Source organism: Siniperca chuatsi, linkage group LG8, assembly GCF_020085105.1.
Source record: "Siniperca chuatsi isolate FFG_IHB_CAS linkage group LG8, ASM2008510v1, whole genome shotgun sequence".
Taxonomy (NCBI): domain Eukaryota; kingdom Metazoa; phylum Chordata; class Actinopteri; order Centrarchiformes; family Sinipercidae; genus Siniperca; species Siniperca chuatsi.
In genome coordinates this window covers 31224554-31235491 of record NC_058049.1, presented here as the reverse complement: position 1 = coordinate 31235491, position 10938 = coordinate 31224554, and the positions used below count along the sequence as shown (strand labels likewise).

Below are 10938 nucleotides of genomic sequence, written 5' to 3'. Positions count from 1 at the left end.
CAACTTATCACTAAGCTTGTCCAATCATGTTTTTAATCACCTCAGAAACATTGCAAAAATCTGATCTATTTTAAATCTTAATGATGCAGAAACTGTTGCACATGCTTTTATCTCCTCACGCCTCGATTACTGTAACAGCCTGTTCACTTGTCTTAATCTAAAAACTCTGAAACGACTGCAGACTGTACAGAACTCAGCTGTTCAGCTGTTAACCAGGACCAATAAGTACATCACACCTGTTTTAGCCTCTTTACATTGGCTCCCTGTTTGTTTTAGGATTGATTTTAAGATCTGATTGATTACTTTTAAGGCTCTTCATGGCCTGGCTCCAGACTATATTTTAGACCTTGTAATCCCTTATGAACCCTCACGTAGTTTGAGATCTTTGGGCAGGGGTCTCCTGTCTGTTCCTGTGTCCAGGATGGAAACTAAGGGGGACAGAGCTTTTGCTATCAGGGCCCCGAGGCTCTGGAACAACCTGCCCGAAGAAATTAGGTTGTCTGAGTCAGAGTCTTCTTTTAAGTCTCTTCTCAAAACACATTTTTTTCTGAAAGCAGATCCTGATTTTACCTGAACTGGCTGTTTATTTGATTGCTTTTGTGTATTTTATTTCTTTATATTTCGTCATTCACTGTGGTATTTATGTGGAATTATTTCTCTTGTTGTGAAGCACTGTACTTTGTTTTGATAAGTGCTCTATAAAGTTTTATTATTATTATTATCATAAGAGGCAGCCATTACTGATCTCAGGACATAAGACACTCCATAAAATAGGTTAACACCCAACGGTGATGCACACACTGTGGTCATCCTGAATCTGTGCAGCATGTGCTGCAGGAGTGCAGGGCTGAGGAGGAGAGGAAGGAACTGACATCTGCATTAAAGAAAGCTAAGCTAAGTTTCACAGTAGGGAATATATATTCACCTGATTAAATACCTGAAGGAAACAGGGTTAACAGAGAGAATTGAAGTATTTTCTTTTTTGTTTTGTTCTATTTTTTGTCTTTTATTTGTCTGCCAATGCACTGTGCTACACTGCAGTCCGGTAGGTGGCAGTAATGCACCTGCAAGCTGGTTGCCAACCGCCAATCAAAATAGAAGAAGAAGAAGAAGAAGAAGAAGAAGAAGAAGAAGAGAAGCTAAATAAAGTATGGAGAGCCCGGAGTTAACTTTTACTTTGGCCTACATCGTGTTCTCGCTGTGCTTCGTGTTTACGCCCAACGAGTTCCGTTCGGCCGGTTTAACCATCCAGAATCTGTTTTCGTCCTGGCTGGGGAGTGAGGATGTGGGCTTCACCCAGTACCACGTCCGGAGGACCAGCATTACCGTACTGGTCCACTCCGCACTGCCTTTAGGTAAAAACTAACATTCAGACAGATATAAGGACAGGGGTATAACTAAATCAGTAACGTTATGAAAAATGAAAAGTTAGCCAGCGCACACAGTTTACCAGCAGTAGCGTTAGCTATGTTGGCTAATCTAGCTTTCACTTCATTTGTTGTAAGGTCTCGTTAGTTTAGGTTGGGGGGGGGGACACACCTTCTGCTAACTTAATATGCACAGTGCTCTTTTCAGATGGCCAATACACACAGTGAGCCTGCGGCCCCCTGACACCTACATGTTGGGGGGGTGGACAGTGTTGGAGTTCTTATGCACCGTCTTGTCTTCCTACTTCTGGAACACGTAGGACATTCACAGGACTGAGCTTCACTTCCTACACTCCTCACCTAGTACGGATGTACACACCCCAGCAGTGAAGCCAAGAGCCACTGTGTTCAGAATCAGAAACCCTTTTCCATGTACAGGCAACACATGAGAGCATCAGCGAATGTCCTTCCGGGCTGCATGCACAGTTTGGTTGGATGCTTGTGTATGGGGCAGGCTGGTTCAGGTCTGCTGTGCGCCTAACATGGGGCTGTTTCTGATTGGTCCTTCGGTGCTATTGTTCATATCATGTGTGTTTTGCTTATGTCCATGTTGTTGTTCATCTCTCCAGGTTACTACATGGGGATGTGTGTCGCTGCTCCAGAAAAAAACCTGGGATATGTTCACCAGGTCAGCCTGTCTCTGTTTGCAGATTTATCAACGCACACGCATTACACTCCATGACGCTAACTTAACTGTTTAATTTCCCATAATTCAGAGTAGGTAAAGTTTGTAATGACTGGTGAGATTTACTGTGGAGCTGCGTAAAGATGGTTGTGTGCACATTCCATCCTAGATTTAGGCAGGCGAAGGATACCGCTCAGTAAACCCAACAAAAAAGAGACTCAGGCACTAGATTCAGGGGCAGAGGAGTGAGGAGAACACTGGCACTAAATACCCACGGCCTCAACATGGGGAGGGCCCTTAAAAATCATGGAATTAAAAGTATGTTTTTATCTGCAATTTTGAATGTTTACATTATTAACATGTAAGTAAACTGTTATTATTGGCTGACTAAATAGTTTTACAGACTACTTCTTGTCTCTAAAATAATTTTAGAGCCTCTCAGGGGCCCTCCCCCCTCCGAAGGGGGCACATGGTTTAGTCCATTCGTAGTGGGATGTATAAAAAACAGTTTTTTTCTCCAAATGCACTCATCACTGATGGTGCGGACTTCAGGTGAATACTTAAATAATCATATCATTTTAAAAAGACGTAAAATCAGGTTAGCAAAGACATTTAGAGAATATAACCACACAGTTACAAGAGGAGCAGCTACCTTTCAATAGCAGACAGTATTTCAAACAAACAAAAAAAAACAGGAAATAAGAAATTAAACTATGGAAGAATGACTCTCAAGAGGTGAGGTTCACAAAAAGGTTGGTATCAGAATCCTCAGTCAGAGCTTTGGGCATTCAGAGAAAAATCCAGAACGTTTTTCGTCGTCACCTTCTCCCTTTGGCCAACTCCACAGCATCAGTGCCAGCGTATCTCAGACACATTGTGTTGTGTCGGCCGCCAACTTTTCCGCCTAACCCTAACCTAACCGTAACCTGAACCCTAAAACCAAGTCTTAACCCTGAGAAAGCAGTCTCTACCTGTGGGGACATCAGTATTTGTCCCCACAGTGACACAAGTCCCCATGGGTTAGTGTGCATTCAGGTTAACATGAAACACACACACACACACACACCCCGTTACTGTTTTGAAAAGAGGGCTGCTATAAGGATTTATAGAATTAGATATTTATCCAGGACCTTCAGTGTTTGTTTATGGGGTTTATGGAGTGGCTGCATTGTTGTGTTGCCTGCCCGAGACCGAGTTGTGACACAATATGAGAGATGATGAGAGAGATCAAAACTGCTGCACCTGTACTAAATTTATATTGACCTTGGTTATGTTTGGCAATCCCTGATTTATTAAAAAAATAAAATAAAAAATGTAACTTGTATCTCACCACCTTTCGTAGTTAGCAACGCGTGGTGAAAGCTGCAGTATGAAACACAGGTGGCTGAGCCTGAGACTGTCACAGATCCTTTCCCTGCGAGGGAACAGTGCATGCTCACTGAGTCGTCCACTGAACATACTACACTGACTGATAGACAGTTGCTGAGTCGCTCAAGCCCGCACCTTTCCCTCTCCCTCCCTCTCATGTCTCAAGTCTGGAAGTAGGACTAAATATTTTATTTAATAATTAGTCGAAAATATACGCGCTGTACATAATAGTTTTCAAACGGTATCTTACTGGCTTATTCTTCATGAACGACCGTCTCAGTTCACTAGTTAGCGAGCTGAACTGAACGTTCAGCTGTGTTTCAGTTCGGTGTTTGGGACTACGCAGTCGCAGCTCCGGTCAAGCACTGAACAATTCAGTGAATGAATCTTTTGAACAAATCTTTTTAATGAACGATTCTCATGATTCAGTACACTGAAAAGCACTGCATGGCATCACTAATTTTCTCACTTTAGGCTATCACTTCTGAACAGAAGTTTAAAGAAACAGTGATCAGTTCGTTAGTGTTTTTATGGTGACTGATCATGTGCTTTCAGCTTTGTGTTTTCACTTTAAAGACTTCACGTCAATGTTGTGCAGAGTGAAGTGCACCAGTGACTCGTCTGAACCACCTAAACCTGTTTCATTTGTTTCTTGGTTCATCATTCCCAAGCAAACAATTCAATTTTATTTATATAGCGCCAATTCATAATTGCACTTTTCATATAGAGCAGGTCTAGACCGAACTCCTTATAATATTATTTAGAGAGAGAGAGGGGGAGAGAGAGGGAGAGGGAGGATGAGAGGGAGGATGAGAAGAACTAAGGGATGGTTCAGGGCTCACCCAAGCCAGCCTTACCAAGCCTACTGTTAAATGTGGAGATGGTGTCTGCCTCCTGAACCCAAACTAGGACCTGATTCCACAGGAGAGGAGCTTGATAACTGCAGGCTCTGGCTCCCAGTCTACTTTTAGAAGGAATTGCAGTAGTCCAGCGTAGAAGTAACAAATGCATGCACTAGTTTTTCAGCATCATTTTGAGACAGAATGTGTCTGATTTTTGCAATGTTGCGTAGGTGACAGAAGGCAGTCCTTGAAGTTTGTTCCTGACGGTGGTGCTGGAGGCCAGGGCAATGCCATCTAGAGTAACTACATCTTTAGACAATGTGTCTCGGAGATGTTTGGGGCCAAGTACAATAACTTCAGCTTCAACTTCAGAGTTTAACATCAGAAAGTTGCAGGTCATCCAGGTTACACAAAGCTACTGTATCATTTATTCTCCTCTGTTGAAATAACCAAGTTTCATTTGTGACTAAAATCAAAACACAACTCTGGTGCAAAAGAGAACTACAGGCTGTCAACGCACACTGGATGTATTTGAGTCTTCTGCTGTGTAAATACACAGAAATACTCATTATTTCAAGAATCAGTATTTTGTTTATTGATATTATTTTGCACCGATATATTGATTTGTCAAAATTATGTATACCAAACAAAAATTAGGGACTTTGTGATGTGACACAATGCTTTATGAGATATTTGCATATGTTCTTCTCCTGGAGCATCTCAGATGTTCTCCACACTGACTTGTCGGCAGTAGTTAAAGAAGCTATCTAAGAATTTAGGTTTGAAGCATTCAAAAATTAACTAAAATTATCAACGGAATGCGAAGAAATCACAGTTATGATGTTACGTCAAAGACGTCTATGTATTGTGTTGCAGAGATATCTCCTGAAGTTAGACGTGGCCAGTTCTTACATATTGCATCTTTAAATGTTGGTTAAGATCTGACGTGTCAGCTGCGTTGTCATGTTGTGTTTCAGCAGGTGAGTGACAGCTGGAGAGCATTTCTCCTCCTCTCTCTCTGCCTCCAGTTGGCCAGCTGGACGCTCGTCATCTACTGGTCCCGCCGTCGCTGGCACAACCATCCAATCAGCCGGACCCTGCAGGCCCACGTACAGCCTCCTCACTCCAGCTGGGGCTCTGTGGCAACCAGCATCAACAGTGAGTTCAGACGTATAGATAAGTTTGCTACAGGGGCCCCTGGAGCCAGAGTCATCGTTACTGACAGCTGGGTGTTAAAGGTGAGTAAAAAACCTCTCATCTGTGTTCACATTGTATTGGTATAAATTAGGGTTGTCCAAACTACGGCCCGCAGGCCACGTGCTGCTCGACACCTTAATTTGTATGACCCGTGAGTTATTTTAAAGTGAAACTATTTGGCCAGTGTGCTATATTAAAATGCAGTTCTTATTATGAATGCTAGGTGTCGTTATGACCACATGTGTAGATTGCTTGTCAGATGGCATCAATGAAGTCAACCTCCCGTGGGAGAAATTGTGTTGAGCTACAACCGATGGCTCTATGGCCATGGCAGGTGAGCAGCATGGAATGCCGTCCCTGGTAAAGTTAGGCAGTCTGGAGGAGAGGCCGTTAAATAGCATAGTATCATACATCAGGAAGCACTCTGCGACGGAGCTGCCCATCTGGGTGATGTGATGAGTACTGTGGTGTAAACTATTTGATCTCATCAAAAGCACTTCATCAGCGGGAGTTTCTGGCTTTCCTGACCGAAAGTGATGCACAATACGGGGACATAATCTACCACTCAGATGTGCGCTGGCTTAGTCATGGGACAGTTCTGGAACAGTTCTATTCACTGAGATCTGACATTGAATGTTTATTTGAAAGAAAAAGGTCAAAGCCTCTTTAAATTGATCAACCCTGAGTGTTTGGCAGACCTCACAGCTTGTAAGGAAACCTTTGGCAAATGTATGCCCACATGAAATCATTTATTGTGAAGTTTCAACCTTTTGAAAGGCAAATCACTGAAGACAACTCTAAACACCACCATTTTTGTGAAAATGGGAAATATGTGCCTGTGCTCAAATCACTGATCATGGCGCTTTCAAGATTTGGCTGCCATTGAGAAGGAAATGAACGTGTTCTCACAGCCTTTCTCTGTCGATGTGGAAGCAGTACAGGAGGACATGCATTTAAAGTTGTCAGAGTTCTACAGGCGTTTGGGAAAAGTCCAGTTTTCCCCAGTTGAGGCTCCATGCCCAAATAATGCTGAGTTTATTTATGTAGTATTTGGCTCTACATACATATTTGAGCAAACATTTTCTCTCATGACAATGAACCAGAGCAGACAGAGGTCCAATATGACTGACAGTCATTTCAAATCTTCACCATGTTGGGCCTCGCCTGGCCTACCCAGGAAGGCCAAAGCCTTCGCTAGGACGCTTGACTGAGAAACAAAGAACAGACAATAGGAAGGCACCAAGCCGACACAGCTGTTAATTCACACCTGAACGTGAAAGTGAGATAAGATCTCGTTACTAACCCGTTTACTAACGGAGGCACATCACGTCTCTCTCCACAGTAACTGCCGTTACCACAAGCAGACGCTTCTCACGTGAACTTTAATTTCCCTAGGAAGAGTCTTAACTCGCTGGACGAGAAACAGACAGTTTTGTGTTTGCTGAACACTTTTTGGATCCTGATCGTTTACTCCCCATAATGATCCCGTACCTACAGAAGGAGAAGACACGGACTGACTGTTCCTTCACGGAGAGCAAGATCGCCGCTGAGCCCCTCTCCGTACCGACGTCGGCCACTGTTTTCCTTTGCTGCCCCGAAAAGGAACAGTTTCGCCAGTGGACCCGGCTTCATCAGCGTCCGAGCCTGAGAGAAACTCTGTGTTATTTCATCTAAGTTTCATTGTTGTGAATTGTGCTTTGCTTTTTGCAAAAGTGACGGACACCTGAGTTCGAATTACTGTGTTCTTCTTTGTGTTTAGCACGTTCCATTTTGTATCAGTACCACGCTGTTGGGCCGTTTTACCTGTGTTAGCTTTAGCCACTGTGGGAGCTAATAACTGTGCTTTCTCAGACTAAGGTCCAGTAACACGGCCGTTGTACGAAAGTCTACTGCCAGATTACTGTGTGATAAAGGGACAGCTATTACGCTTTGTCACGGCATTTGAGATTCCTTGTGCCTTACTCTGTGTGCTTCCCTCTCTCTCCACTAACTCACACACCTTTACACGCTTACACACATCTCAAACAATTTTAGTTTAGTTATTTTGAGGACAAATAGAGCTCGTCCTCCCGTTTTAGCTCTGTCCCTCTGTTTGAGATTCGTGGGTCTACCCACTATTTGGTTTTGTGCATGGAGACCACACACGTGGCCGCCACCTTTCTTGCACCCCACCCTCTCTATTGTCTCACACACACACACACACACACACACACACACACACACGCACACAGTCAACTTGGCGACTCTTGCTAGATTTAGCGACCCTCTTAGCAAATATATCTCTAAAAAGTGACAAGCGACAAATTTAGCGACCTATTCAGACCATCAGGGAAAAGGCAAGAAATATATTCATATTTTAGCCTCGGCTCTTCTGCCAACAGCGCCGTGTGCACAGTCAGTAGGTGCAGCAGCTTTAAGCTTCTCTCTCACTCTTTCGCTCCGGATCTCTGGATTACAGTGTTCCTATAGCTTGTAAATATTTAAATAGTTCATTTGATCTTCTCCCCCCCATTGCAGATTTTTTAAAATCTTTTTTTACTTCAAATGTTCCTGTAGTGAGGTTGTGATTATTTGCTGAAGATTTCTCTATCTCTCCCTTGCTGTAACGACTCAACCCCTATGCTTTATGTAAATGAATGTGATGGAATGAGATGCAAATGCCCTTAAAATGACAATAATATTGTTTATCGCAATTAGTGCAGGGACAATATATCGTCCAACAAAAGTAGTTATTGTGACAGGCCTACCTGTGACGCATGTTCAGCTATTTATCTGTCAGGCGTCATGTTACATTTTAAATGATGGAGTGTTGCAGTAATGCAAATCAACAACTTCGAACTTAAAGAGCACACACACAGTGAGGTGCAGACCAGTGTTGGGATTCAGGTAGGGCAGGTTTGGTTATTAGCAAAATATCAAAGATATTTATGAATATTAATACAATTATAATTATCTAAATGATTAATATGGATTACTAATTACGGGGCACCACCCTGGGATCAGGGACCAATAACCAAACATGAAAAACAGTCTCAAAGGTGGCTGTCCACCTCTTACATTAATAATGGTGAACAGTGGAGGGTGAGATCCAGCACTGACCGTCACAACCAGCTGTTACAACACGTACACACTAACCACAGGCAGATGCTCTTTAAAAGATACAATAGTGTTTATTTAACCTCAGCACTGATTAATAATCAATAACTTCAGCCAACAACCACTATCGTCTAATCCAAACACAATGAGCATACAACAGTCAGCAAGCGAGTGTGTGTGTGTGAGACATTAGAGCGGGGGTGCGAGGAAGGTGGCGGACGTGACCACATGGGCGGTCATCACGCACAGATCCAAAATGGCGGGCAGACCCGCAAATCTGAAACAAAGGGGCAGAGCCAAAATGGCGTGGAGCGTAACGAGTTGTTCTACCACTGGGCCCTTTGAAATGTGTGTGTAAGTGTGTATATATGCGTGTAAAGGTGTGTTGGTTAGTGAAGAGGAGAGAGCAAGAAAAGCACGCAGAGTAAGGCACCAGAAGTCTCAAATGTCACGTAAGACAATAGCTGTCCCCGTATCACACAGGAACCCGGCAGCAGACTCTCATTCAGCAGCCGTGTGACTGGACTTTGGTCTGATGAAGCAGTTACTGGCTTCCACAGTCTCTAAAACTCACAACGGCCCAGTGGCGTGGTACCGATGCACAATGGAACAAAGGAAAGCGCAGCCAAACAGGACACGGCGGTCCGTTCCTTTCCACACTAATGCAAAGCACAATTCACAGCAATGAAGCCTGGATGGAATAACACACAGTTAGAAACCTCTCTCTGCCAGACACAAGCCTCTTCCTTGAGATCGCTCTTGACAGCGACTGAATGTGTCAGTCCGTTTGGATTGTCCGGCGGACTCCTCTCGGGCTCAGATACTGACGTGGCCGGGCCGCGCTGTCGGCGGGTTCAACGGCCAAACTCTTCCTTCGGGCGGCAGCGGAGGGAAGTGTCTCTTCCTTCTGCAGGCAAAGATCGTCATGTGAGTATAACAATCGGTCAAAAGTGTTTCAGCAAAAACAAAAACGTCCAGCGAGTTAAGACTTTTCCTCGGGAGTTAAAGTTCACGTGATGTTTTCCCCTGAAGTGACCGAAGTCACAATGGAAAGACGGCGAGCAGACTGATGCGCTCGGCTTTATGGAGGTGTGGACGTCGTGGCGGGGCGCCAGGACTCCCTGCACTCTGGCTGCCGGTTGGTCCAGTAGAAGTCCAGTGTTTGGATTCAAGCTGAAATCTCGTGTCTGAGTTTGATTTAACGGCTGGTGGAGATTTGGCGCTGTTTTACTGTTTGGCCTTTGTTTCCCTTTCAGGCGTCTTGGTCAAGGCTTTACCTTTTCCCAGTAGGCCCCCGTCTTTGTTCTCCACACGTGGTGAGGCTCAACACCAGTACGAGCTTCACTGCAAGTCCATTAATATTAAAACTCCTCTTCATCAGAGTGGTTGTGTCCCGTTTACTGTTTTCATTTTGAATGGATTCTAAATCCGCCAAAGACAACTATTTCCATTCATCCACATGCCCGACCTTCTTTGCCTCTCTCTAGGTGACCACCTATCACGTCCACATGGCCTTACAGAGTGAATGTCATGTGACAGTGACAGAGTCTAGACAGCACCAGCTGAGTCCAGACTCAGCCTCCCCCGCACAGATCTTGACCCTGAGAGTGGACAGCATCAACCCTGCTGTCAGACCCTTTGATATCAGGTAGGTGTGTGTGTGTGTGTGTGTGTTTACATCATCTTTTGGTATTGAGCTGTCAGGACAAAACACCGTATGCCATGTCCCAAAAACCCACGTCACTTTTCCACTGTTTCCAGGCTCAACTCTACAGAGTATGCAGAGCTCAGGGAGAAGCTCCATGCTCCCATCAGAAACTCTGCCAATGTAGTGATCCACCAAACGATCAGTGAACTCTTCCTGGAAACATTCAGAGCTCAGGTGGACCTCAATCAGCGGTACACACTCCCTAGTGGACAGGTACACTACTGTGTGTGTTTATGCAGCTGCTGTGCTGAAAAGCTCACGCAGCAGGAATCAGAAGAATGTTCTCTGTCCACACGCAGGAGATGGAGCCCTGTATCGGCTGTATGCAGGTTCCCGCAAACACCAAGCTGCTCCGACTCTGCCACGTAGAAGGTAGGAGTGTGTGTGTGTGTGTGTGTGTGTGTGTGTTAGTTAATGTGACTGTGCCTCTGACTCTGTGACTGCTGTGTGTTATAGGAGCTGATAATGAGTGCCAGCAGTGTTTCTGCAGACCCATGTGGTGTCTGTCCTGTCTGGGACGATGGTTTGCCAGCCGCCAAGACCAGCAAAGACCTGAGACCTGGTTGTCCAGCAGAGTCCCGTGCCCCACCTGTCGAGCCAAATTCTGTATACTGGACATCTGTGTGGTCCGCTGACAAGGCCCACATACAGAGCCAAAGGGACTTTTTCCTCTGG

The 10938-nt window shown here is 44.6% G+C and overlaps 1 protein-coding gene across 4 annotated transcripts in view; it reads left to right on the top strand.

Annotated features, from left to right (window-relative positions):
• Nucleotides 1-1099: 1099 nt before the first annotated feature.
• tmem129 (transmembrane protein 129, E3 ubiquitin protein ligase) overlaps nt 1100-10938 on the top strand; it is a 10002-nt gene continuing 163 nt past the window's right edge. The window contains exons 1-8 of one of the 4 annotated variants that reach the window (XM_044205683.1): nt 1100-1355; nt 1997-2055; nt 5243-5500; nt 9812-9871; nt 10043-10203; nt 10317-10476; nt 10563-10635; nt 10720-10938. The exon at nt 10720-10938 is cut by the window's right edge and continues 163 nt beyond it. In XM_044205683.1, the coding sequence (XP_044061618.1) occupies nt 1151-1355; nt 1997-2055; nt 5243-5500; nt 9812-9871; nt 10043-10203; nt 10317-10476; nt 10563-10635; nt 10720-10898 (1155 nt within the window). In that variant the 5' untranslated portion in view covers nt 1100-1150 and the 3' untranslated portion in view covers nt 10899-10938. Of the gene's footprint in view, nt 1356-1996; nt 2056-5239; nt 5501-9811; nt 9872-10042; nt 10204-10316; nt 10477-10562; nt 10636-10719 lie in introns of all 4 variants that reach the window. The other 3 variants (XM_044205682.1, XM_044205685.1, XM_044205684.1) reach the window with 3 other exon arrangements.